We start from the raw sequence: 27,976 nt of genomic DNA, 5'->3' as shown, positions 1-27,976 counted from the left end.
TAAACACGCATACCTACCAAACATGGATATGCCAGACTAGACTATAGGTTGGTGCTTTTCACGATTGCACTTTTCTAAAATTCAGACCAGACTTAATACTGATCTGGGAGACTTGGTTGACTATGTCAATCTGGCACTTCCCAAACATTCGAAGCATCATTTATGGGCAACAAACCCAGTTCCACCCTCTTTCTTTTACTCTGTGATGCCTGCACCACTTGGGGAGTGAGGGACCGCTCCTGTAAAGACACTGGGGCTAGAGAGCAGTAAAGGAAGAAGTGGGGGAAGCGCACGGAAGTTGGGAGGAGGGAGGTCTCCTTACCCACTCTACTGCCCTAGCTCTGCCAAGGGCGGCTCCCTGCGGTGCCCAGCCGACTCACAACCGCCACAACCCTCGAAGCCCAGCTCTGTCCCAGCGAGGTGGGCAGAAGAGTCGGGCAATGGAAGTATGAGATTGCCCAGTCAACCCCGCCAGGGTCCGGGCTCTCCTTTTGGATCCAGAGGATGCCCCCCTCTTTCAGAGATAACCCTCCAGGTGGCAAACTCCCCGTCCACATCTGCCGAAGTCTTCAGTATCCGAGGGGGCGCCTCCTCCGCAACCTCGACCGGACCGCCCGAAACTCCGTCAGCCTTGACCCCCAGCCCTCCCATTCCACCTCCGCAACCCTCTTCAGTCACACACGCCGGCCTCTGCCCCACCCAGTATCTCCGCGCTCCCCTCCGCGATTTGGAGAAGGGAGCCCCCCACAAGCCCCCATATTACACACACACCCTCAGGCTCCAGCCTACTGGACCCCGTCGAAGACGGAGCGAGTACCTGGTCTGGCCGTGCTTCGGGACTCAGATAGGGCGGGCGCAGTCCCCTCCCGGAGGCGCCGAGTGCTTCTCTACCCACCCGCAGCGTTGGCTTCTCTCTTTCCCAGGAAAGGGAGGGAGGAGAGGTGCGGGAGGGGAGGGGGAAGGCGAGGAGCCGAGGGGCGGCTGAAGCCGATCCGGAACCTCTAGCGCTGGCCCCACCCTCGGCCAGGAGCAGAGCACCCTGGCCCTCCCAATAGGACAAACTTAAAGCCGGCAGTGAGAAATGGACAACACCACTTCCGGGTCATCCCCGCCATCGCCCCTCCTTAGCAACCGCGTGGGGTTGCTAAGCGGAAGCGCCTTCAAAGACAACCGCCCCCGTTACTTCTGGGACCATCAGAAGGTAACTGAGAGCTTGTGCTCCTCTTGGGTAACACACTCTTACGTTCTGCTCCTGGTCTTGGACTGAGCACCGGCTTCGCTGCCAAAGTCACGAAACCAATTCTGCCTTTCCCTTCGCTTGGACTCCCCCTACGAGCCCCCAGCCACTATTTACTCCTGTTCCTCCCTCCCTGAATCCCGAGCGGACCTATTGACTCCTCCTAAGGCTGTCTCAGGTCCCTCCAGGGAGTTACTTTCTGGCGGTTTAGCAAGCATCTCCCTCTTGTGGATTTTCAGTTATTTTTCAACTGGGCTTTTAAATCTCTTCCGTTATAAAATCTTTTTCATGCACTTCGTTCTCATGCGGCAAGCCCCTGAAACCCATTGGCGAGAAAGTTTCACCCATCTTCTCTTTTGTAAGTATTGCACTTGCTTGTGTGTGATCTGGAAAGAATTAATTCTTTAAAGAAACAATGAGAAGAGGCCAAAGGAAGCCGGTAATCACACTTGGGAAGGAGGAAGACATTTAATCTACTCAGAGTAAACTTTCATTCGTGTACTGTGGACAAGAAAAGTTAATAATAAGAGACCTCATATAGTCTTGTGTTGAGGTGATCTGAGTTTGAAATATATTGGGAAAACCACTTCTTGGAGCACAAGCCATCTACATAATTAATCCTCTTTTTAGAAAAATGACCTATATGTTTATGGCAGTTAAATATTCAGAGAAGTATAATCAGGCATTCAGAGAAAAATGAGTGAAAATTTTGGCTTAACTTTCCTGTCTTAAACAGATCTGCTTAAAAGCAATAAAGCTTAATAGTAGTTCCTTAATTTGTTCTCGAGTCCAACAGTCCCCAGCCTTTTTGGTGCCAGGGACCAATTTCATGAAAGACAATTTTTCCACTGACCTGGGTTGGGGGGAATGGTTTTAGGATGATTCAAGCACACTGTGTTTATTATGCAGTTTATCTCTACTATTATTACATCAGTTCCACCTCAGATCATCAGGCATTAGATCCCAGAGGTTGGGGACCCCTGCTCTAGTCCATGGCAGTGAATGTCTTTGCAACTACTGGCTATTGGTCATGATAATTTTACTGGTTATGATAGCCTCTTAGTCACCAACATTGAACAGTTGTCCACCTAGCCAGGGCAGAGGAAATGAGCTTTGGTAACTTTAAAGAAACAGCAGATCTGTTAGTTTCCTGTACATGTGAGACAGCATTAAATTAGTTCACTGGAGAGAGTCTATTCAGCAAAACCTGAAGGAAATAACTTCAGGTTCAAATGTCAGTAGTAGGTTGTTAAAGAAGTCTAATTAAACATTTTGACCCTTGCCCTGGGCATGCATACATGTGGGAGTATACACAAACAAAATGCAAATAGAATCTGAGTACATCTAGTCAAACTTAAAGAACAATTAATTGTTCTTAAAAAAGAAAAACTGACTGTAATTAACAAAATAGAGCTTGGTATTTCAATTGCCAACAGGTTAAATATTTTAAAATTTTTAATTAGAAAAGTAAACAATAAGCCCAATGAGCAGCAATTTATCTAAAATGAAACTATGGTGGACTTAGATGTCTTTAAATATTAAAAACATAAATACAGTAAATTTATTCTATAGAAAGAAATGTTTTATCGGGTAATAGTTGGTAGTTTGCTGCTGCTGCTAAGTCACTTCAGTTGTGTCCGACTCTGTGCGACTCCAAAGACAGCAGCCCACCAGGCTCCCCCATCCCTGGGATTCTCCAGGCAAGAACATTGGACAATTTCCAGTGTTCCTTCTCCAATTCGTGAAAGTGAAAAGTGAAAGTGAAGTCGCTCAGTCATGTCCGACTCTTAGTGACCCCATGGACTGCAGCCTACCAGGCTCCTCCGTCCATGGGATTTTCCAGGCAAGAGTACTGGAGTGGGTTGCCATTGCCTTCTCCGAGTTGGTAGTTTAAGCCAATACAAAACTGCAAATTCCTATGCATCATTCATTTCTCCTGTTGTCTGAAGAAATATGACATACAGTAGCATTAACATCCTTTCTTCCTACAATTTTTAAAAATTATTCAGTTACTTTTGTGTAGGTGTATGAATACCTGGCTTGACTCCTAAATGATCACTTGACTTATTTAATTCCATCATTTTCAATACACTCATTACTTGGAGACCTCTAAAGATGCATAGCGTAGGTGTATACATTTATGAAAACTTGTACACTGAAAACATATGCATTTTATTGTATGTAAATCCACCTAAAATACTGATAAATATTTTAAAATTCAAATAAGTATATAGCACAATCCACACCTAAAATTAGCTATGTGGGCTTAACTACACTTTCAGGATTTTGTGAGCAGTATCACAGAACTCCATAGTCTTTTTTTTTTTAATTATTATCCATATCAACTTTTTATCCTTTAAACTTTATTGTTTACTTATTTTGGTCATCCCATGCAGGATGTGGGATCTTACTTCCCTGACCAGGGATGGAACCCACAACCCCTGTAATGGAAATGCAGAGTCAAAGTCCCCAGGAATCCATATTCTTAATATGAACCATAATTAAGACAGTGCTCTCAAATCTATGATAGATCTCAAACAGCCTTCCAAGGTCAATACTGTACCTTCATCCTTCAGATCAATACAGGATATCTCTAACCTTTTTCTCAATCTCTTCAAAGCTTTTTGTCATTTTTTAAATTGTCCTTTGTAATCATTTAAGAAAGAATTAGCTTATCTAATGTTTATTTTTCAGAAACCCAATAGTGTTAATCAATGGTTAATGTTTAAATATTCTTAGACTTCCACTGGCATCTCCAAATACAAAAGACAAAATAGACAAACATAAAAGATACCAAAACTAATGAATACTTGGTATCAGAAGAAAAAGCTAGATTTACTGTTTATCTGCCTAAGCAATATACAACACACAAGGCATGGCCTCTTGCACAAGGGACTTACAGAAACTCACTTAGGATTCATGTGACAGAAGCAATATAATGTTTAGACTTAGGAAGAGAAGGCTAAAGATGTAACAACTATTATTAAATACTTGAAGGTTGTTTTGGAAAGGATTAACTTGTTCTGTTATTTCAAAGACAGAACCAAGAACAGGAGGGGAGTTAAGAAAAAAATAAAAAAATTTTCTTTTGGTTGCACTGGCATTCAGGGGCTACTCTTCATTGTAGTGCATGGGCTTCTCATTGTGGTGGCTTTTATTGTAGCTCTCGGTGCACAAGTTTTAGTTGCAGCAAGCGGGCTTAGTAGTTATGGGCTTAGTTACTCTGAGGCATGTGGAATCTTCCCAGACCAGGGGTTGAACCCTTGTCCCCTGCATTGGCAAGTGAATTCTTATCCACTGTACCACCAGGAAAGTCCAAAATTCAAATTTTTAACTCATAGCATTTTCAATTAGCACTGCCAGCTAATAAAATAGTCCATCTACAAAGCTATAGGCGGCTTGAGTTGAATGAGATAGCTTCTAACACTCCTCCCAGTTTTGGGGGATTCAGTGAAAATCTTTCCCACCTCCACAGGCTATCCTCAAAGGTAAAAGGAACCATTGTAACAATGGTAGTTGGACCAAGACCCAGCTGAATCTTAAATTTTTCCAAAAGTGAGTTAGCATGAAGAATTCAAAATACCATGAGATTTGGAAGCAGTGTATATATAATATGGGAAAAGTTCAGTTAGTTTAGGCTTTATTTTCTGCTTTTTAAAAAATGGTAAGTATTTGTCATCTCATAAATAACCTGAGCAGACTATAATTTTCACTATAGTATTATCTGCCTTTTGAAACTATGTAAACATAAAATTTCTATGAACCTCACAAATTCCATTAGCATTCAAAAATTCCATAACAGTAGCTTTAGTCATGGAGAAGGAAATGGCAACCCACTCCAGTATTCTTGCCTGGAGAATCCCAGGGACAGTGGAGCCTGATGGGCTGCCGTCTATGGGGTCGCACAGAGTCAGACATGACTGAAGCGACTTAGCAGCAGCAGCAGCTTTAGTCATTATTTGCTCGGGAATTTAACACTAATTATTGGAATAATCCATTCAAACAAAAAAGCCAGATTAAACTTTGTGAAGAAGGGTACAAAATTAAAACTTACTTTATCTTTTTAATATATACATTTCATTTTTTGATTCAGTTTCAATGTAAAACAGGGAGTCTACTTATGTTTCAGTCAGTTCAGTTGCTCAGTCGTGTCCTACTCTGCAGCCCTATGAACTGCAGCACGCCAGGCTTCCATGTCCATCACCAACTTCCAGAACTTGCTCAAGCTCATGTCCATTGAGTTGGTGATACCATCCAACCATCTCATCCTCTCTTGTCCCCTTCTCCTCCTGCCTTCAATCTTTCCCAGCATCACGCTCTTTTCCAATGAGTCAGTTCTTCACATCAGATGGCCAAAGTATTGGAGGTTCAGCTTCAGCCTAAGTCCTTCCAAAAAATATTCAGGATTGATCTCCTTGCAGTCCAAGGGACTCTCAAAAGTCTTCTCCAACACCACAGTTCAAAAGCATCAGTTCTTCAGTGCTCAGCTTTCTTTATGGTCCAACTTGCACATCCATACACAACTACTGGAAAAACCATAGCTTTGACTAGACAGACCTTTGTCAGCAAAGTAATGTCTCTGCTTTTTAATATGATGTCTAGGTTGGTCATAGCTTTTCTTCCAAGGAGCAAGTGTCTTTTAATTTCATGGCTGCAGTCACCATCTGCAGTGATTTTGAAGCCCAAGAAAATAAAGTCTGTCACTGTTTCCCCATCTATTTGCCATGAAGTGATGGGATGCCATGATCTTCGTTTTTTGAATGTTGAGTTTTAAGCCAGCTTTTTCACTCTCACCTTCATCAAGAGGCTCCTTCATTCCTCTTCACTTTCTGCCATAAGGGTGGTGTCATCTGCATATCTGAGGTTATTAATATTTCTCCCAGCAATCTTGATTCCAGCTTGTACTTCTTCATCCAGCCCAGCATTTTGCACGATGTGCTCTGCATATAAGGTAAGTAAGCAGGGTGACAATACATACAGCCTTGACATACTCCTTTCCCGACTTTGAACCAGTCTGGTGTTCCATGTCAAGTTCTAATTGTTACTTCTTGACCTGCATACAGATTTCTCAGGAGGCAAGTAAAGTGGTCTGCTATTTCCATGTCTTTAAGCATTTTCCACAGTTTGTTGTGATCCACACAGTCAAGGGCTTTAGCGTAGTCAATGAAGCAGAAGTAGACGTTTGCCTGGAATTCTCTTGCTTTTTCTATGATCCAACAGATGTTGGCAATTTGATCTCTGGTTCCTCTGCCTTTTCTAAATCCAGCTTGAACATCTGGAAGTTCTTCATTCACATACTGTTGAAGCCTAGCTTGGAGAATTTTGAGCATTACTTTGCTCATGTGTGAGATGAGTGAAATTGTGGGGTAGTTTGAACATTGTTTGGCATTGCCTTTCTTTGAGATTGGAATGATAATGGACCTTTTCCAGTCCTGTGGCCACTGCTGAGTTTTCCAAATTTGCTGGCATACAGAGTGCAGCACTTTCACAGCATCATCTTTTAGGATTTGAAATAGCTCAGCTGGAATTCCATCACCTCCACTAGCTTTGTTTGTAGTGATGCTTCTTAAGGCCCACTTGACATCGTACTCCAGGATGTCTGGCTCTAGGTGAGTGATCACACCATCATGATCATGCTTATGTTTAGAAGGGGCTAAACTGACAATCCAGAATCACTGCTGATGGTGACTGCAGCCATGAAATTAAAAGATGCTTACTCCTTGGAAGGAAGGTTATGGCCAACCTAGATAGCATATTTAAAAGCAGAGACATTACTTTGCCAACAAAAGTCTGTCTAGTCAAGGCTATGGTTTTTCCAGTGGTCATGTATGGATGTGAGAGTTGGACGGTGAAGAAAGCTGAGCGCCGAAGAATTGATGCTTTTGAACTGTGGTGTTGGAGAAGACTCGTAAGAGTCCCTTGAACTGCAAGGAAATCCAATTAATCCATCCTAAAAGAGATCAATCCTGGGTGTTCATTGGAAGGTCTGATGTTGAAGCTGAAACTCCAATACTTTGGCCACCTCATGCGAAGGGTTGACTCATTGGAAAAGACCCTAATGCTGGGTAGGATTGGAGGCGGGAGGAGAAGGGGACGACAGAGGATGAGATGGTTGGATGGCATCACCGACTCGATGGACATGGGTTTGGGTAGACTCCGGGAGTTGGTGATGGACAGAGAGGCCTGGCGTGCTGCAATTCATGGGGTCGCAAAGAGTCGGACACAACTGAGCAACTGAACTGAACTGAACTGAACTGAAACTGACAATCTACATTTTAAAAAAGCTTTGACAAGGAAACAGATGACATGGACCTCTGACTAATAAAGTTGTATGTATGTGCTGTATGCTCAGTCGTGTCCAACTTTTGTGATCCCATGGACCATCGCCCACCAGATTCCTCTGTCTGTGGAATTTTCCAGGCAAGAATACTGGAGTGGGTTGCTGTTTTCTACTCCAGGAGATATTCCTGACCCAGGGATTGAATCTGCATCTCTTGCCAGCGGTCAAACCTACGTCTCTTGCATCTCCTGCATTGACAGCTGGATTCATTACCACTGCACCACCTGGGAAGTCTGCCTAATAAAGTCGCTTTGTTGCTAAGTCACTTCAGTCGTGTCCAACTCTTTGCGACCCTATGGACTGTAACCCACCAGGCTCCTTTGTCCATGGGATTCTCCAAGCAAGAATACTGGAATGGGTTGCCATAACCTCCTTAATAAAGTTAGACATCACTAACAATTGTATATTTTGAAAGGATTGTATTTGAAAAGACTGTAGTTTCTTTAGGTCAAATATTTTGGAAACAATTGCATATCAAAATTAGACTTCATTAGACATATTCTCCATCAAGTTCCTCTCTGCATCAATGAAAAATAGCAAGACACATTCTCCATCAAGTTCCTCTCTGCATCAATGAAAAATAGCAAATCAGGTTTCAAATCCATCAAAAGCCTAATTATCAAGGAAGTACTTAGGATAAAACTGGCCTCAATTCAGTAACAGTATGTTTAATATTTATCTCTAAGCAAAAAATCAGGACTTATTTTGGAAGTTCATAAAATCAAGTCTGTACAGTGATTTGCATTTGGAAGGAATAAAATAGAAATACCTAGTAGGATAAAATCTTAGAAAGCACACACATGGAGAGTTTTATGAAAATAAGTATTCATTTATTAAAAGCAAACTTCAGAAAAGTATGTCTGTTAAACATGGCTAACTTTGATAACAGGAAGTCAGTGAGCAAAAAGCCTGATGTGGAAGAAAAATATCAGTTACTAAGTACTACTATACCCACTTCGATTATACCCCCGGTTATCTTGAAAAGCATGATAGTAGCTCTAAGGACTTTAGACAGTTCTGCGTTTATGGCATGATCTGTCTTTCATATTTTATTGATTTCCAACTTTAAAAGCATAGGCCCAAAGGGTAATATTTTATGACACTAAACCAAAGATATATTCTAGGGAAATTCCTCTTTTAAAGTAGTCTATGGAATTTTCCTGTCTGATTCCACTATATTGGAATTCCACTATTCCAATATAAAAAAATTTTATATTTTTGCTGTTGTTTTCAGAAGCTTTATTAATCCTTTAAATCTTAGGACCAAACTGCCCTTAAATTTTTCTAAGGAGAAGGTAGACAACCGTCCAAATTTTGGCAACATTGCCTCTTTGGCCCCCTTTCTTAAAAAGGGTATAGGTTCAGTTTAATTAACATTAACTTTTTAAATGTGCAAAAATCTACCTCTGCTTTTTTAAAGCAAATAAAAGGAAGAAAATTATGGCATCATTCCAATAGTCAAATGCCAATAAAATGGCAACAGTACAAAGATCTAAGCAAATCTCAAATACAGCAGATTCATAATTAGAATATCATGTAATAATTTTAGCAAGAAAAAGCTTAATAATAGATAAAGGAAACCAAATACTGTGTTAACCGTAATTAATCTTACAAACTTTCCAATATCATAACTACTTGCTTTTGAATAACTAAATGTAAGCCTCATTTTTTAAATTAAATGCCTACTCAACAAAACTAATTGGAACAAATATATTTATGCAAATTTACATCCTAGAATACCAGAGTAAACAGGAGACATCAGTGAAGGATGAATAAGAAAGTTCTATTCTTTTTCATCATCTGTGTGATCAGGTGGCAAAGGACATGCTCTGTGGAAAGAAAAGAGAACTTCAGTAGTCACCTGAGTCAAATGTTTTAAAAACAAGACATGAAAAGTTTTTAAAAACTTATGTAAATCAAGAACATCAACAGTGCAGTGAATCTGGTCAAGTGACTAGAAATGAGAGAAAATTAAACTCCCATAAACTGACAAATCCCTACAGATTCCAAATACTAAAGTGACAAAAATTTTTAATAATCTATTTTGCCTCTTAATTTGCCAAGTCAGTTTCCCCTTTAGGATATGTTGCCATTTCTATTTAAGAGGGAATCTCTATTTCTATAACATCTCTCAATGTGTTAAGTAGATTGATGAAGCAGTATAATTCTTCAGCAAGAACCCTGTGATAATAGAAAGCAAAAAAATTTAACCAATCCACTTGAACAGAGAAAACAGCAAGTTGTCATATTTGACTGTATATTCTTTGGAATTTATGAATATATTACCTAATTAGAAAATCCCCAAATTGTATTGTTGGCATATGGTAAACATAGCTTTTGAAAAACAACTTACATTATCCCAAAGTCCTCTGGTACTCAGTATAATTTTTATAGAGAAAAAGTCAATTAAAATTTTTAAATCAGAATTTTTTAGAGTTGGTAAAGATTTGTGAGATCTATCCTAAAACAGTCAGTTTTCAAATTAGATCTAGACATAGTGCTAGAAGGTGAAAGAAGGAAGCTAAAACAAGGATATCCTGACTTGGTGTAACATTACCATTGACTCATCCAGTATTACATTACCAAGAGGTCTTCATTGTACTTGCCTGAAATTAAATGCAGTTAACAAATGAAGACTATTGTAATCCAAAATTCTTTTCTTCAAAGACCTGATTTAAGGTTTTAGGAAGACAGTTTTTCTTGATTCACATTCTCCCCTATGCAACAGGGAAATTTACCCTGCCTTTGTGAGAATAATAAAGCGATAAGAGTAGCCATATTCCAGATTAAGAACTAGGGAGATTATAATAGAAGTCTTTCTGATATACTGATAGTTTTCTATTTATAATCAATAGTAAACTATTGAAAGAGTTCTTATCACAAGGAAAAGGTTTTTCTATTTCTTTAATGCATCAATATGAGATAGATGTTCACTAAACCTATTGTGGTAATCATTTCATGATGTAGGTAAGTCAAATCACTAGACTGTACACCTTAAACTTACACAGTGCTGTTTGTCAATTACGTCTCAATAAAACTGGGAGAAAAATGTCAATCTATTGATTTACTATAAAGGTATAAATGCAACTCTAAAACAATAACAAATCTAAGAAAGAGGCCTAAAGCAATAAGATAAACCTCTATTACCTAGTTTTATGTCACAGATTTTATTATACTATGGATCAAAGTTCTTTATGAAACTATATGTATAATCTTTTACTATATGATAGGAAACCTTCAATATAGGTTTTATTGCTATAATGATCAATGGTACAGCCATATTTGGCTATATTGCCAAATATTTTGTTCCTTTAATTGAAGTCACAAATAATTCAAGAGGATTGTTGAATATTCTTGAATATTGACTATTAGTTTATTCATACTAGAATGAGAAAGAATAAAGAAGAATGGTGCCAGTAAATGAGAAGGAACCAAAAGAGATTTTTAGGATCATGATAACAAGTCTGTTAAAAAATACTCTATCCAAAAATGTATCCTCTTGCTTGTTGATTTTATTGAAACAGAAATGATAATAGTGATATAGCAACAAAGTATAAAGTTCAGCTACTGCTCCAGAATTTGACATTCCTTTTAAATATCTCATAAGTTGAATAGTAAGCACTCAATAATAATTTACTAAATGATCTTATGAACAATATTGTCTTAAAATTTTAGATGCAAAAATATCACTTTATATGTTAATTCCTTTGTTTTAACTTCTCTTTAACTATTTATTTTTATATAGCTGTGTTCAATGCAAATCAAATCCAAACACAATGTACAATCCAAATAGGTGTACAGTGTTCAGATATGAAGAAAGAGTGTGTTCATTCACACACATGGATCTCACATAACTTGAGATGGATGTTAGGTCTGGTTGTTCCTGTTTACATTTCTAAAGATGACAAATATTGGCTAAAATTTATTTAGAGTACTATGGCCATATTAAATACTTATCATTTAAGCATCATTGTATGAACATGTAAACCAATGATTTCATGGACTTTCTACTTCTAAAAAGATTCCTATACATCAAGGCGGTTCTAAAGTTTTACTTTCCAGAATCAAGTCCACTTAGGTTTAGAATCATCTAAAAATAATGACTGATGTAGAAAGTGTTCCACATGTAGCTATTCTTATTCACCAAGTTTAATATATAAATGTATATTTACAGAAAGCACAAAAGTTGTGAATTTAATACAGGCAAGTTTCCAGTCTTCACTTCCCAACTACCTAATACACATTATTTTTTACCTCCTTCATATATTTGCCTCTTAATTTCCAAATTTATCAAACACGCCTTCAAAACATTAATTTTTAGGTTTTAAAAATTATTCAGTACATGCAGAAATAAAAAGCAATATTTTAAGATTGGTTGAAGTCAATGCACTTCTAATATTTGGAATCAAGTTAAGAGATCAGAATTAGCTAAACTAATTTGGCACTATTGTTGGATGGGAATGTGTGACAGGAAATACCTGTAATTTGACTTTTAAGTACATATGCAGGGATTACCTATGTTTGGATTTATAGTATATTCCAACCCATTATTGCCCTGGAACATCTCAGTTATTACAGAAATCTAAATGCAAAGTCAAATTCAAAAGCCCGGAGGAAACGAGTTAAGTTCCCGAGAGAACAATGAAAACAATGTAAAACCTTATAGAGAGTATATCAGCATTAAACCAGGACTGCTGAAACAATACACAGAGGATTTAATAACTGCTGATTCCTTCCAGTGTACATCATAAACAGAATCACTGAAGCTTTTTGTATCACCTAAATGTTTTACCGCCTTCTAGATTTCTTGAACCAAAATGAAGACGTAATCTCCATTCCATAGCTCATCCTTCTTCTCTAGATGAAGATGCAATTATTCTTATCTAGATGCAAGGTACAGTTTGAAGTGTCCATGTTTCTTGTTAAATTTAATCACATCATTGATTCCCGATTTTGTCTCCATTCTTACAATGAAACTCCAGGAGATTTAATATTGGCTGTCATTATCTGCTCAAATCCTTCAGATGCTCTTTAATCCAATTTGAGACTCTCAACATTTTCTACTTTAATAAAATAAGGGGTGGAATTAATGGATTTGATGAAGATTTTCTTATTTTCTTCCTGACACAGAATTTCTAGATGCTGTACGGAGTGGGCTTTAGAATACGGGTTGGTAAACCTAGATGTTTCTTGGCCAAGTCTCTTAACGGTAGAGATGTAGAAGGGCAAGTAAGACAACAAGGAGACTAGCTGTTGACTGCAAGGCACAGCTGACCGCTGTGGTTTGGACTGGAGGACCTTCTGTGCTGGTTAAAGGAACGGATGAATAAACTTGCGTGGGTAGGAGTACCAGAAGCAGCAGCCTCAGCGTGAGCCCGGCCACCACCCACTTGTCCATGTTGATCACTCCGCCTTCGGCCGGCTCGCTGCTTGGTGCCCTGGAGGATCACCTGCTCCTGGCTGGTGCTGGGAGGTATCTAGCAGGGTCTTATATCAGAAGGCTTCATAATGGCAGTGATGTCATACCACCCACGCTCACCACACCCACCTCCAGTCAAATAATTTATTTTTGAATGAAAACTTCAACATTCTTTAGAGAGTCTGCACTATTTTTCATAAATCTATTTAAAAAGCAGGTTTCCCTTGTTTTTTCCTCCTAAAGGTATTTTTTCCCCCAGATTCTTATAATATGTTTGTTGTTGAAAATTGGTAGCACTGAGTGTAAGGAGAGGTTTTTTACCCAGTGACATCACTCATGATATTTTGTATATTTTGTACAGAGATTTGGTGTATTTATATACATGTCTTTTATGCAATAATGATTGTACTTTTGAATCCAGTTTTGCTCAACATTTATCATGAGCATTTTCCTGACATTGAAAGCTTGAAAGCAGCCCCAGTCACTGAGCCGCCACCGAGGACTCAGCAGCCTCCCGCTCGAGGCCCCTGGCTTCCCAACGCTCGGTCCTCCCTGCCCACCTTCTCCCACCGCTGCCTTCCACAGGCCGTTTCCACTGAGGAAAAGGAATCATATCTTATGTCCGCTTTCCAGAAACTCCACTCTTTCAACCCCTTTGCTGATGCAAGTAAGGGTGATGATCTGCTTCTTACTGGCACTGAGGATTATATCCATATAAGAATTCAACAGAGAAACGGCAGGAAGACCCTTACTCCTGTCCAAGGGATCGCTGATGATTACGATAAAAAGAAACTAGTGAAAGCGTTTAAGAAGAAATTTGCCTGCAATGGTACTGTAATTGAGCATCCAGAATATGGAGAAGTAATTCAGCTACAGGGTGACCAGCGCAAGAACATATGCCAGTTCCTGGTAGAGATTGGACTGGCTAAGGAAGACCAGCTGAAGGTTCATGGGTTTTAAGGGCTTTTGGCTCACTGAAGCTAAAGTGAGGATTTCCTTTCAATGAGTAGAATTTCCCTTCTGTCCCTTTTCACAAGTTTAAAAACTTCACAGCTTGTATAATGTAACCATTTGGGGTCTGCTTTTAGCTTGGACTAGTGTAACTCCTTCATGCAATAAACTGAAAAGAGCCATGCAAAAAAAAAAAAAAAAGCTTTAAAGCATGATTTAATTATCTTCTTAAAAAGTTTACACAATGAACTCTGCATGTGTGCAGTTTTATCCCCATCTTGTAAGTTTTCTTACGTATTTACAGAGAAGTTGTAAAGAAAATACACCATGGTGTTAGTTCTGGTTGTTTCTAAGTGATGGGGATTTCTGTATTTTCCAACTTTTCCACATTGATTATGTATTTCCTATGGAGTCTGGACTACTAGTTTTTTGAAAGGTGGAGTTAATGGAAATCAAGGTAAACCAACATGGAAATTACTTTTTGAAAATAAAAAGGACTGTAGAAAATAGGAAAAAAAAATAGAGAATAAAGACCAGAAGTTCATGGTTAATAAAGTAGCACTTATCATCTGAATGGGAACTGATCCACTTTGAGTAAATGAGTAAAAATAATACCTTTCATTGATGCTTGAAATTTGGGAGTGACATAATAAGAAGATAGCATAGTTTAAAAAACTTCTGGTTTGTATTTTCTTATCTGCTCAAAGAGAAAATTTAAAGTTACTCAATATTTAGCTGTTTTTTATTTTCAAGAATATAAGTATTTCTTTATACTTCAGAATATGAAAACTCACTTTCTCTTTGCTTTTCCCAAGCCACTGCTTCCTGCCTCCTCAGGAATTCTATTCTCTTTTTCTGAATCTTTAGGGGACAGCCTGAAGAATTCTCCAATTCCTTTTTGCCACTTGGGAGTTGGGCGCACACAGACTGGATTCCCTCCTGCATACTTATTTTCAGCTGTAAAATAAAACAGAACTAAATAAAAATTAAGAATATAATTTCCATTCCTTAAAGGGAAACAATTCTTTAACATCAAATCTAAAGGATATTAAATGGTGGTACACCTATCTTTAAAGTGAATTTTAAAATATGACATGATAAAGTTGTATTCAGTCAATACATTATACATTATACATTATACATTAATATAACATAATGCAGAACATTATTATATGTATTCTTTAGCCTAGAAAAATAGCATTAACAAGATGTTTATAACTAGAAAATATTTTTCATATTTTGTCCACAAGCAGAGCTATTCAGTTAGTCTTATGTACTGTCATACTGAAGTTTGACATACTTTTTCCTGGATGTTCTTAACTAGAGCTTGCAGAATTAATCTTCCAAACTGCTCAACTTCCTTCTAAAAGGAATGAGAGACACCAGATGGCAGGATATTTTCTCAACCTCTCCTAGCACAGAAGGAATAATGTGAAGCTCTTTCCCTGGCCCAGTTTTCCCTCCTAATGTCCCCAAAACGGAATCAGGACCTGCAAGCTTGGAACACACACACACACACGCACGCACGCACACACACACACGCTGACACCAAACTAAAAAAAGAAAGAAAGAAAGAAAAAGGGAAGAAAGGAAGGTAATAGGAAAGACAAAGAACAATATGCAGAAATGAAAACAAAAACGTAATTAGCATTGTCAACTATCGTCTCAATTCTAGTAAACAGGTGCTTAAATAGCCTCACACAAGAAAAAGTCCAGTTGTAAATATTAAGAAAAATAACAAAGCTAAGGCAGAAAAAAAAACAAAACAGGTCTGAAGAGAAAGTGTGTCCGTCCCTAACCCGAGGCTTGAAATTTTTGAAGACCATGAGATCCCTCCATCTCTACCCCAGCCTGCCAAAGAGACCAAGGCTCGCTCATTACATCAAAAGGCAAGGAAGGAAGAAATTCTGGGAGGTGACGATCTCAGGAAAATAAATTCCGCGGTGGGTACGGAGAACTGTGGTGCCTGGCCTGGTCTCCTTTTGAGAGGGTTCATGTAGGAGCTTGCAGGGGCGTTTTTTTACCTTTCCTTGAGGAAAGCGGCGTGGAATTAGTGGCAGAAGTCGAGGAACCAAGCACCTTCCTGGGGGCTCGAGAAGCCACCACTGCGAAGAGAGGGAAAGGAGGGCATTCAGAAGGCGGCACGAAGAGGCTGGGAGCCACGTTCTTACCACACTCTCCGACCCAGCCTATTGGAAAGGATTGGAGAGGAGAGCCCCGCGATCCAGAAGAGCAGATAACGCTCCCCTGTCCCCGCCGCTTCTTCCTCCCGGTTAAAGGGCTCAGGCTGCTGCTTCCCGACGGGCTGGACCAGTTTGGCGGACAGGAGGGGAGGCCCCCTCTTCTCCCGCCCTTAGCGGAGCTGCCCAGAGACCCACCTGCCCTCCACTATTGTGCCCGACTGCCTCACCTTTTCTGTAGCTGCCAGGCACACCGTCTGCTTTAGTCCGCACCATATTCGAACTCGAGAGGAGAGCAACTGACTCTCCAGCTGAGGATGTTTCACGGGACAAGGCCCAGAAAACGAATCTCCCGCCACAGATTATATTGGTCCCTTTCCCGCGCGCTCCACCGACTCTCTCAGGCCGCCACTCCCATTGGTTCCGCGCCTTTCACGCGCAACCAATCGCCAGTGTCCAGTGGTCATCACGGAGGGGAGGGCGCAGTGTCGACCGTCCATCAACTTGTAGAAGCTTGTGATTCGTACCCGCCTCAGGTGGGAGGTGCCAGGGCGCTTTCCTGGGATGCCCTGTGTGTTGAATGCTAAGATCCGTGCTAACATTGTGAACTGGGTAAAACAGCCTGCTTAGAAAAGAAAACCCGGGAAAGACAGCGAATTCCAACATTTCTTCAAAAAAGTACAGGCTTAAATCCATAATCTCACTCCTGGAAATGACTCCTGAAATGTAGCGGACTTTTTAACATCTCAGGCATGGACTCTCTTTACAGCATCCATACTAAAAAACTCTATGGAATGGTCAAACGCTAATACAGTTTATTTACAGGGGTGATTTTTTTTCCCCCCTTGGCCAGGAGGTGCAGATTGTGGGATCTTAGTTCTTGGATCAGGGATCGAACCCAGGCAGCAGAAATCCCCGAGTCCTTAACACTGGACTGATAGGGAATTCTCTATTTACAGGAATAAAAATTTTTAAAAAACGAAACTTTCTAGGATGGTGTGAAACAAGAAAAAACTGAGCAAATTGTACATTTAAAAAAGTCAAAGTGTTAGTCGCTCAGTCGTGTCTGACTCTGCGACCCCATGGGCTGTAGCCCTCCAGGCTCCTCTGTCCATGGGATTCTCCAGATAAGAATACTGGAGTAAGTAGCCATTTCCTTCTCCAGGGGATCTTCCCGACCCAGGGATCCAACCCTGGGCTCCCGCATTGCAGGCAGACTCTTTAGGACCTGAGCCACTGTACCTACATAAAAAGAAACATTATTATAATAATAAAACATTTTCCCTAGACCTATATGAAATCAGAATTCCTTAAAAATATGTCAAATCTGTTAAAGGTAGTAGTGAGCATAACTTTAGACTAGGAACTCTTTTAACTATTTTCTATCCCTATGCTTATCTTAATTACTCACAACACGCCTGGGGAATGATTTTCACCAGGCACAAAACCTGATCAGATGAAATTGCCTTAGGAGGTACTTTGTTAGGGAGAAGGCAATGGCACCCCACTCCAGTACTCTTGCCTGGAAAATCCCATGGATGGAGGAGCCTGGTAGGCTGCAGTCCATGGGGTCGCTAAGAGTCGGACACGACTGAGCGACTTCACTTTCACTTTTCACTTTCTTGCATTGGAGAAGGAAATGGCAACCCACTCCAGTGTTCTTGCCTGGAGAATCCCAGGGACGGGGGAGCCTGATGGGCTGCTGTCTATGAGGTCGCACAGAGTCGGACACGACTGAGGTGACTTAGCAGTAGCAGTACTTTGTTAAACTCGCACTTGAAAGGCAACCCTGAAAGCTTAAGCATGGCATTAATTCTCTCCAATGAATTATGCTTGAACTTTCAGAATAAAGGCTACTTAGTGCTTTAAAAGAATCAACAATTACTCTGTTTTTGAATTAGAGAATCTAGACAGCAGATGAAATTAACATTATAATAGGAGGAATGGTATTGCAAATTATCTGTAGCTTTGTCTAAATCTTAGAGACTAAGATTACAGCCCAAGTCCTGTCAGAAAAATCAACAAGCCCTAGGGTACCCCTCCTTATTCTTTATCATCAGGCCCCTCTCAGTACACAATGTTTCTTCAATGCACATTATTTCCTTTTCAGTTAAGTGGCTTCTACAAAGGACTGAATTACCCAGTTCCCAGATCCTTGTAGGGATTAGAGCTGCATAGGAATCTGCTGGTCTTTTCTCTTAGTCAACATGCCAAGTAAATCGTTAAAAGTATTGCAAATATATCTTTACACACAGAGGCAATCTATGTGTTACTATATCTGTTTGTTTGTCTGTCTTTTTAACGCCAATTATACTAAGGAAGGAGGCATATTAGAGTAAAAACATAGGAAAACAGCAGTGATACTTAGTAAAAATTCTTAATTTAAATGTTTGCTTTGGAAAAGTGCTTCTCCGTTCCAGTTAAATAAACTAGACAGTTGTGTAGCGTGAACCTGAAAAATTTAAAGGCCTAAGGCATTAAGAAAGTTGTAGTATGTACAGATGAAATTTCTGCCTAAATTTATACGAAAGAATATCCTTAAGCCATATTAAATAGGTGTGCTTGCTTTGCTCGTGGAGGTGATGGAATTCCAGGTGAGCTATTTCAAATCCTGAAAGATGATGCTGTGAAAGTGCTGCACTCAATATGCCAGCAAATCTGGAAAACTCAGCAGTGGCCACAGGACTGGAAAAGGTCAGTTTTCATTCCAATCCCAAAGAAAGGCAATGCCAAAGAATGCTCAAACTACTCCACAATTGCACTCATCTCACACACTAGTAAAGTAATGCTCAAAATTCTCCAAGCCAGGCTTCAGCAATACGTGAACCGTGAACTTCCAGATGTTCAAGCTGGTTTTAGAAAAGGCAGAGGAACCAAAGATCAAATTGCCAACATCTGCTGGATCATCGAAAAAGCAAGAGAGTTCCAGAAAAACATCTATTTCTGCTTTATTGACTATGCCAAAGCCTTTGACTGTGTGGATCACAATAAACTGTGGAAAATTCTGAAAGAGATGGGAATACCAGACCATCTGACCTGTCTCTTGAGAAACCTGTATGCAGGTCAGGAAGCAACAGTTAGAACTGGACATGGAACAACAGACTGGTTCCAAATAGGAAAAGGAGTAAGTCAAGGCTGTATATTGTCACCCTGCTTATTTAACTTATATGCAGAGTACATCATGAGAAACGCTGGCCTGGAAGAAACACAAGCTGGAATCAAGATTGCCAAGAGAAATATCAATAACCTCAGATATGCAGATGACACCACCCTTATGGCAGAAAGTGAAGAAGAACTAAAGAGCCTCTTGATGAAAGTGAAAGAGGAGAGTGAAAAAGTTGGCTTAAAGCTCAACATTCAGAAAACTAAGATCATGGCATCTGGTCCCATCACTTCATGGCAAATAGATGGGGAAACAGTGGAAACAGTGTCAGACTTTATTTTTCTGGGCTCCAAAATCACTGCTGATGGTGACTGCAGCCATGAAATTAAAAGATGCTTACTCCTTGGAAGGAAGGTTATGACCAGGCTAGATAGAATATTTAAAAGCAGAGACATTACTTTGTCAACAAAAGTCTGTCTAGTCAAGGCTATGGTTTTTCCAGTGGTCATGTATTGATGTGAGAGTTGGACGGTGAAGAAAGCTGGGCACTGAAGAATTGATGCTTTTGAACTGTGATGTTGGAGAAGACTCTTGAGAGTCCCTTGGACTGCAAGAAGATCCAACCAGTCCATCCTAAAGGAGATCAATCCTGGGTGTTCATTGGAAGGTCTGATGTTGAAGCTGAAACTCCAATACTTTGGCCACCTCATGCAAAGAGTTGACTCATTGGAAAAGACCCTAATGCTGGGAAGGATTGGGGGCAGGAGGAGAAGGGGACGACAGAGGATGAGATGGTCGGATGGCATCACCGACTCTATGGACATGTGTTTGGGTGGACTCTGGGAGTTGGTGATGGACAGGGAGGCCTGGCGTGCTGCGATTCATGGGGTCGCAAAGAGTCGGACACGACTGAGCGACTGAACTGAACTGAACTGAATATTATAAATAGCTTTATATTGCATATATTACAAATAGAGATTACAATCAATAACATATTCCTTATGAAAAAAGAACACTTTTATTCTTGAGGACCTAGAATGTCCTATTGTACAAAAAGCTTAAGTTACTCTGTCTTCAAGAAGTTATTCCTCTAGTAAAGGGAACAGAACATGTATAAAAACAGGTAAAGGATTTGGATAAGTTATAATTTGTATTAAATGCAGCAGATTTCTATGAAGAAACAAAACTTGTACCCACAATTTATGAAAATTCAGTCTTTTTTAAGAAAGCCATATATTTTTCAAATTAATAAAATAATCTAATCTCAACGTAAATCAACACATATATGATTTTGATTATATTAGTGAAAACTAACATAAGGTAGAAGCAACATCCAATTAATGTAATTATTTAGTATAAATAGCCTGCTGCTGCTGCTAAGTCGCTACAGTCGTGTTCGACTCTGTGCGACCCCATGGACTGTAGCCTACCAGGCTCCTCCGTCCATGGGATTTTCCAGGCAAGAGTACTGGAGTGGGGTGCCATTGCCTTCTCCATAAATAGCCTAATGGGAATGAAAAGCCTATACATGTAACACAAAGCCAGTCAATTAAATTGACCAATGAAATATATCAGAAGACGTCATGTTTTCCAGAGAAAGCTGGCTAAATTTTCCCCAGTTTGTTGTCCCAATGGAGAAGGGAATAACAAAAAGACCCTTAACTCTGGTCATCTTTAGTTGAAAAACCTTTAACTGCTTTTTTTAAAAGTTTATTTTTAATTGGAAGATAATTGCTTTACAATATTGTACTGGTCTCTGTCATACATCAACATGAATGAGCCATAGAAATACATATGTCCCCTCCCTCTTGAACCACCCTCCCACCTCCCACTCCATCCCACTCCTCTAGGTTGTCACAGAGCACCCCATTTGAGCTCGCTGCATCATACAGCAAATATCCATTAGCTATTTTACATAGGGTAATATACGTTTCCAAGCTACTCTCTCAATTCCTCTCACTCTCTCCTTCCCCCACTGTGCCTACAATTCTGTTCTCTACGTGTCTCCACGCTGCCCTACAAGAAAGATATCATCAGTACCATCTTTCTAGATTCCCATATATATGCATCTTTAACTTCTGAAAAATCAATAGAGAACTCATATTGAAGGTCATCAAAGCGAAATCCCAGCACCTGTTTTATTAAAGTTTTTTTCCCTCCCTCGAGCTTACAGAGTTGTCTTGGATCTAATAAAAAAGACCTGGCTCAAAAAAGTAAATAGAGGTTTTAAAAGTAGCATGAATCAGGTATTGGACGGCTGAGGGTATTATAAAGCCTCTACTACCAGAGAAAACCCTTACAGCGTTTACTCTAGCTTTCAAGGGCTCTTTTAAGTGTTTTCAATAAAACCAGAACAATATAGGAGCCGGCTTCTCAGGTTACGGAGTATTGTTTTATTTTTTCCTAAACTGTAGTTTTTAGAGACATTTGTATCGTCTTAGAATTCCCAGTTATCGAGCCCTACATCTGACAATGCGAAAGAACCTGGCGCAGATTGAGCTCCGATTCAAGTGCAAACACCAGGAAGCTGGAAGAAGTGGGAGGAGGCATAGGTGGGAGGGATCTACGTTGGGGGCGGTGCTAAGGCGCGGGGCGGTGCAGGCTGGCGGAACCCGCGCGAGCGAGGTCGGTTTTGCGAGGGGCCTAGTGCGGGGTAGAACGCCGAGCTCTTGCAGCCCAGCTGGTTCCGGCTCGGGAAAATGGCGGTTCGTGGGGCGGCGTCTAGCCAGCTTCTGGTGGGCTGGTGCACCCAGCAGTTGCGGAAAACTTTCGACCTGGATGTCAGTGAGGAGATCATACAGTAAGACCGGTTCGGGTCCGAGGCGGGAAGGAGCTCTGGGATGTGTACTGACTAAGCAAACCGGGAAGCGGAAAGGACTAAAAAGTTGATGAGAATGAATAAATTCGATAAAAGGGCTGCTGTCTATTTCCGAGTGCCGAATTTTGATCTCTGGCTTTATAGTTTAGCTTCTGGAATAGGAGTTCATGCTCCGCAATCGGCTGGAGGGGCCTTGTTTTCCCAGGAAAACGCCAAATCCCTGTCTAATTATCCTTCCTTATACATTTTGGAGAGAAGGGGCAAGCCAAGTTGTCTTTTCAGAAATTCCTTGCTCTGAACATTTTATCAGTAGTTTGCCCAGTCCTGCTTATGTCAAATGGGGCCTGAAATTTAAATAAGGGTGGCGTGGTACTGTGCAGAGATACCTCCTGACTCGGGAATCCCTGGTTCTATTTTCTGTGGTCATTCACCAGTTTCGGAACCTTAGGCAACTTAGCTTCCAATTTTGTACCTTAGTTTCCTCATCTGTAAAATGAATAATTAGAACTGATTATCTTTAACAATTTATGATTCTTGTGAAATGGAAGTGGTGACTTGATTTAATGTCTGCTTTCAATTGATTTAACTTTTTTTTTTCGTTACTGCATAGCAAGTGCTGGGACAGCAACGATGGTTGATGAGTGCTGAGGTGAAGGAAGTGCAGGGTATTGGGGAGCATTGGGAAAAGTAGTCTGATGAAGGTTTGAGAAACTCGTAAGATTAATTGCAAGGGATGAATTTAACTTGAGAACTAAAAGATAGGTAGGTGTCAGTGCAGAGTTCAAGAGTAGGGAAAAATTTCTACAAAAAGTGGACTTAAGAACCTAGAAGTGGTTCTTGATTTGGCTCCGTGCTCATTGATGCTGAAACTTAATTTGCAGCTGTAGGGCTTTTGTAGGAAGTTAGGTGAATTTCTGAGTTTGGGAGAAAATAGGCTTGTTGGCAAGGAGAGAGTTAAGAGAGCCTATTTTAAAGGGTAATTTTGAACACGGTAATAGATTATCAAAAAATCCCAGTTAAGTGAATATTGTATCACTTATATGTGGAATTCTAAAAAGTAACATCAATGGCTTTTATTTACAAAACAGAAACAGACTCACATAAGACTAAACTTATGGTTACCAGAGGGAAAGGGGGAGGGGATAAATTAGAAGTGTGGAATTAACAAATACATATCACTATATATGAAATAGTTGAACAATGATTTACTATATAGCACAGAGAACTACATTAAATATCTTGTAATAACTTATAATAGAAAAGAATCTGAAAAAAATGTACGTATCTAAATCACTTTGCTGTACACCTGAAACTAACACAAAATTGTAAATCAATTATATGTCCGTTTTTAAAAATTTTAAATATTTAAAGATATTAAGATTATAAAAAAGAAAACCAATCCAGCCAAATTGTATGGCTTGGCTTTACCCTTCTTCGAAGGCAAGATCAAGTTAAGTAGTTTTCAGACATTTTTTTCAAGCAGTGGAATGCTGTCAAATGAAATAATGAAGCTTTGTAATACATCAAACAGAAAAAAAAAATCTATCAGTTAAAAGAAAAAAAGATTGAGCTATTTTTGATGAATCAACGATGGAGTTTGGATTGTTGCAGGCTTCTCAGTCTCAGAATCCAGTTGTATTTTGTCGCTTATACAGTATTAGGAAAATTCTAATTCTCATAGATTGTGGTTTAATAGCTCATTTTTCAGCCTTAGATTTTCCTCAGTTAAACTTATCCATACAGTTGAAAGAGAAGTGATCAGAAATTTCTGTTATAAAGTTGCAGCACTAAGTATGGCTGTACACGTGCTTGTATTTAAAAATATTTATAAATATAAGTTAGACAAGAATTGTCCAAAACATAAAACAGGCACTAAAGCTACCTATAATTTAGCACTATTAGAACCACTTCTAGGTTTTCACTAGCTATTGCACAACAAACTATGATGCCATGATGAAAGCATTTGCTGTATAGATTTGCTGTGCCTTGTCTTGCCTGATATTTAATTGAGAAGTACCCAGATATACTATAATAGTGTGCTAACTTGAACAGTTTGACACAGTGGCCTGAATTTTTTAAAAAGACAGCATAAAGCTGTTACCTTCCTAATCAGTGATTCATTTATGGAACATTAAGGTCTGTACACAGAGTTAGCAAAATAAACCTTGTTCCACAGTCTGCATTAGTTTCGGTTGGATTTATATTTTGTTAAGATTTGATGTTTAACACATTTAGATGTATGTTGCTTTTTATTATTATTTGTTAAATATTTAAAATGACATTTATTCAATTGTTTCTAAAACTCTTTAAATAATTCCCTAGTGGCTTGCATATTCCAGAGTTAAATGATACTTTGAGGTTCTTTGCAACTCTCTGAATTCTTGATACCAATTAATCTTTTAATGGGGCCTAGTAAGTTTGGGGATCAAGTTGATTAAACCTTAAAATTCGTTAAAAACAGTTGTCTATTTTGTAAAAATTTGTATTTGATTAGAAGATGCTCTTAAGGAGGCCCAAAGGCACAGGTTTGTTCTCTTATAGATTCTGACTCTGCAAATCAACCACAACATTAGGTAAAGAACCTAGTACATTTACTACCAAGGATGGGACAATTACATGATTTTTTTTTTAATTCAAAGAATATAGCATTATTGTAATAATTTTTCTTGCATCTCATACCAGTGTGTCTATGTTACAGGTTCCTCAGATCATTTAATGCTGTCATGGTCTGATACCTGAATTTTTTCACTTCTCTAATGATGTAACATAGTCACTGTAGAAAACTAAAAAAAACAGCAAAGGGTAAAAGAGGAAACCAAGATTAACATAATACCATAACCCAGAGATAACTATATTTCTCTCTTAGTGTTTTTTCCTATGCATATTGTAATACATTTTCAAAATATATTCATTGTAAAGGAATAAAGAAAATAAAAACAAACCCAACTGTTTTTAATCATCTCTCTTAGTGGTAATCATTTTAATGTGTAACCTTAGAAGGTTTTCTACAAAAAAGAAGCCTTTTTTCTGCACACAAGTGTATGGATAATATACATTCCTTTTATAGCAATTGAGATCATATACTGTATGATTGTCCTACTATTTCACTTTATATGAGAGCATTTTTTTCTCAGGTAATAGTAATTATTCAGGGAATTCCCTAGGGGTCCAGTAGTTCGGACTCCAAACTTTCACTGCTGAGGACACAGTTTAATCCCTGGTTAGGGAACTAAGACCCCCTCAAGCCTCGTGGCATGGTAAAAAAAATAAATAAAAATAATGTAAACAAGTTAATGATTAAAAAAATAATAATTATTCAAACATTTCACTTTTAGTGGCTGCATATTAGATATTGTAAAGTCCAAAAACTTGAATTCATTTGCCCCTTCCATTAATGAAGGTTTAAATATCCTCCAGTTTTTCGCTAACTCAAATAATGATATAGTTAACATTTTTGCATAAATTCCTGTGTCTCTTATTTCTTAGAGAGTTCTGTAAATGGAATTACTGGATTGTTTTTAAGGCACTTTCAATATATTGTCTGATTGGTTTATAGAAAAGTACTGACTTGTACTCCTACGCCTTTTAGATTTCACTTTTAGAAACCCTTCATCCTATTTTCTTAAAGTAGATCTGCTCATTCTGATATGATGCTATCTTTTTTTTTGCTAATCTTAATTTATAATTTTTAAGAATGTTAAATCAGTAACTGGTTAGCTTGTAGTATATATTCATATTTTTAGCAAAAAAAAAGAGAGATTTTAGGTTTTACAGTATAAAAATTAAGTAATTTGTATTGTTCTTAGGAAAGTTGGCGTCAGTCTTTGTCCTAATCAAATTTATATCCCTAGCATCTAACCTTGAACTTGGCTCAAAATAAATACTATTTTTTACTACCTTGATCTCTGTTATGATTATTAAAAAACATAGTATAAACTAACTTTGTTTTAACAACTTATTTCTTTGCTTCTTGAGATATGTTTTGTCAATTGAGAGTGCTGAAGAGATACGAGAATATGTTACTGACCTCCTTCAGGGAAATGAGGGCAAAAAAGGTCAGTTTATAGAAGAGCTTGTAACCAAATGGCAAATGAATGATCAGGAGTTGACTTCTGATGCTCTGCAGCAGTCCTTCAAGAAAGATGGTAGGTTAAGTTAATGTGATTAACTTAAATAAATTAAAGGTTGAAATATTGGTAAATTGGCTGGTTTATAGGACTGCATATGTTCTATCACCCCATATTCCCTTACAGCTAACTTAAGCAGAATCGTGTTTATATGTTTTTAGTTCAGTTCTCTTGTTGTCTAGTTGCTAAGTCATGTCCAACTCTTTGGCAACCCCATAGACTGTAGCCCTCCCCGCTTCTCTGTCCATGGAATTCTCTAGGCAAGGATACTGGAGTGGGTTGTCATTTTCTCCTCCAAGGGGTCTTTCTCACCCAGGGATCAAACCCGAGTCTCCTGCATTAGCAGGTGGATTCTTTACCACTGAGCCACCTGGGAAGCCCAAGTTCAGTTCTACTTGATCTGTAATGAATATTGTTTTAGTTCAGACTTTTTCAACTTAGAAAATATCACAAAAATACTTGTTTGTAGATACAGTTGTAGCTTCAGAATAACTTGAAAAATTTAAAACATGGATTAAAGAAAAACTTTATACAATAATGTAAGTAAATGTTGACCAGTTTCAGTGAGTAGCATTTACAAGTAACTAATAAGTTAAGCAGTACTAAAGATGAGCACCAAACTAAATAAGTCATTATTATTATACAGTCTAAAATATCAGATTTTAATTTAACTTCTGTGTTTTTGGTTGTACCACATGACTTGCGGTACCTTGGTTCCCCCACCAGGGCTTGAGCCCTGGCCCTTGGCACTGAAAACTTGGGAGTCCTAACCACTGGGCAACCAGGGAATTCTATTCAATTTAACTTCTTTTTAAAAAATTTGTTATACTCTTTTTTTTTTTTAATTGGAAGATGATTGCTTTACAGTGTTGTGTTGGTTTGTGCCATGCAATGTAAATCAGCCGTTAGTATAATTTAACTTCTTAATGTTACCCAGTAGTCTTCATCATTGACTATAATCTTGAAAAATGATGGTTTGAATTTAATTCTGATTTGAGAGGAAAAGATAATTTAAAAACCTGCCTGACTTCTTGACTCTAAATATTAAGCATTGCCTTCCCTTCATTAGCTATTAACTTACCAATGAATCCTACTATTTCCAATCTATCTGTGTGTGTGTGTGTATATATATATATACACATGTTTTTTTCTTCTTCTTTAAATAAATGTCAGATGGCCAGAGATCAGGAGACCAGCTGAAGAGGAGTAGGCGGAAAGGGAGAAACAAACAGGAGGCTCCTGCATTTACTGAACCTGATACAAGCACAGAGGTCAAAACACCTTTTGATTTGGCCAAGGTGAGTGCTCAGAAAATGAGGCTTTTTCTGGCTCTGTGGAAAAGATGAAATACCTGATATATTTCAGAGAGCAAGGGGTATACATTGGTCTAGAATGGCAACTTGCAACAAGTACATGAATTTTAAAGAGTGATAATGATGGCATATTCCTTTCTATATGATAGTTTTTGTGTTTTGTTTTTTTTTTTGCAGCTTGATTAAATTAGTATTATAAGGACATCTTTTAGAGATTATAAATAGATAGATACAATAGAAAATACTTAAGGAAATGCACCAGGGCTTCAATTTCAACATTTTTTGTGGGTTTGTATGAAAGAATTTGAACTCTAGCCATTTTAAGATGTCCCTATTTTAGAATATTCACTACCACCACCACTCTCATCGTTATTTAGCATTTAGAGCTCTTTCATATTCTCTCTTGGCTCCCAAAGTAGCCCCATGAAGTAAGCAGAAATATTTATATTCAGAGTAGTTAGTTATGCTAAGATGGAAGAGTAGTGATC

The 27,976-nt window shown here is 38.8% G+C and overlaps 3 protein-coding genes, 1 long non-coding RNA gene and 1 pseudogene across 50 annotated transcripts in view; 3 read left to right on the top strand and 2 right to left on the bottom strand.

Moving 5' to 3' along the window:
- Window positions 1-9,406, bottom strand: part of CSNK1G1 (casein kinase 1 gamma 1) — a 165,457-nt gene extending 156,051 nt beyond the window's left edge. For 18 of the 36 annotated variants that reach the window (XR_014058837.1, XR_014058835.1, XR_014058836.1 and 15 more), the window contains exon 1: window positions 818-1,079. The gene's annotated coding sequence lies outside the window, so the exon portion shown is untranslated. Of the gene's footprint in view, window positions 1-17; window positions 677-817; window positions 1,080-9,317 lie in introns of those variants that run through there. The other 18 variants (XM_081507370.1, XM_081507362.1, XM_081507382.1 and 15 more) reach the window with 14 other exon arrangements.
- LOC145512829 (uncharacterized) lies at window positions 221-11,071 on the top strand. Of its 2 annotated transcripts, XR_014058839.1 has the most exons (3): window positions 1,188-2,837; window positions 5,152-6,846; window positions 7,658-7,842. It is a non-coding gene; the product is annotated as an uncharacterized LOC145512829 (long non-coding RNA). The 2 variants fall into 2 exon arrangements; XR_014058840.1 differs by lacking the exon at window positions 5,152-6,846 and having other exon boundaries at window positions 221-1,201; window positions 7,658-11,071.
- On the bottom strand, window positions 7,982-16,465 carry PCLAF (PCNA clamp associated factor). Of its 4 annotated transcripts, none has more exons than XM_081507412.1 (5): window positions 16,358-16,465; window positions 15,972-16,052; window positions 14,742-14,904; window positions 9,318-9,406; window positions 7,982-8,142 (listed from the first exon to the last, which is right to left on the bottom strand). In XM_081507412.1, the coding sequence occupies exons 1-4, from the start codon at window positions 16,401-16,403 to the stop codon at window positions 9,361-9,363; spliced, it is 336 nt and encodes a 111-aa protein (XP_081363538.1). In that variant the 5' UTR covers window positions 16,404-16,465; the 3' UTR covers window positions 7,982-8,142; window positions 9,318-9,360. The 4 variants fall into 4 exon arrangements, 3 of the variants coding, with proteins under 3 accessions (XP_081363538.1, XP_081363536.1, XP_081363539.1); XR_014058838.1 differs by lacking the exon at window positions 7,982-8,142 and adding an exon at window positions 14,563-14,644 and having other exon boundaries at window positions 8,386-9,406; XM_081507410.1 differs by lacking the exon at window positions 7,982-8,142 and having other exon boundaries at window positions 8,386-9,406.
- LOC145512828 (eukaryotic translation initiation factor 1 pseudogene) lies at window positions 13,478-14,010 on the top strand (annotated as a pseudogene).
- A 5,359-nt stretch (window positions 16,466-21,824) lies between the features above and the next one.
- TRIP4 (thyroid hormone receptor interactor 4) overlaps window positions 21,825-27,976 on the top strand; it is a 49,001-nt gene continuing 42,849 nt past the window's right edge. For 7 of the 8 annotated variants that reach the window (XR_014058834.1, XR_014058831.1, XR_014058832.1 and 4 more), the window contains exons 1-3: window positions 21,825-22,030; window positions 26,024-26,193; window positions 27,349-27,473. Coding sequence is in view for 3 of the 8 variants with exons in the window: in XM_081507352.1 (XP_081363478.1) it covers window positions 21,930-22,030; window positions 26,024-26,193; window positions 27,349-27,473 (396 nt within the window). In the remaining 5 variants the exon portion in view is untranslated. Of the gene's footprint in view, window positions 22,031-26,023; window positions 26,203-27,348; window positions 27,474-27,976 lie in introns of all 8 variants that reach the window. The other variant, XM_081507354.1, reaches the window with a different exon arrangement.

Source organism: Giraffa tippelskirchi, chromosome 7 (genome assembly GCF_054371585.1).
Source record: "Giraffa tippelskirchi isolate mGirTip1 chromosome 7, T2T-mGirTip1v1.2.pri, whole genome shotgun sequence".
NCBI classification, from domain to species: domain Eukaryota; kingdom Metazoa; phylum Chordata; class Mammalia; order Artiodactyla; family Giraffidae; genus Giraffa; species Giraffa tippelskirchi.
This window is presented reverse-complemented; position numbering and strand designations above follow the sequence as displayed.

Excerpts from the sequence above, each read along its gene's own strand:
- PCLAF (XM_081507412.1), bottom strand. The coding sequence starts at position 16,403 with ATGGTGCGGACTAAAGCAGACGGTGTGCCTGGCAGCTACAGAAAAG. Across the intron at positions 16,053-16,357 it reads GCCTGGCAGCTACAGAAAAG|TGGTGGCTTCTCGAGCCCCC; the intron begins GTGAGGCAGTCG and ends CTCTCTTCGCAG. Across the intron at positions 9,407-14,741 it reads TTGGGAAAAGCAAAGAGAAA|AGCATGTCCTTTGCCACCTG; the intron begins GTGAGTTTTCAT and ends TTCTTTCCACAG.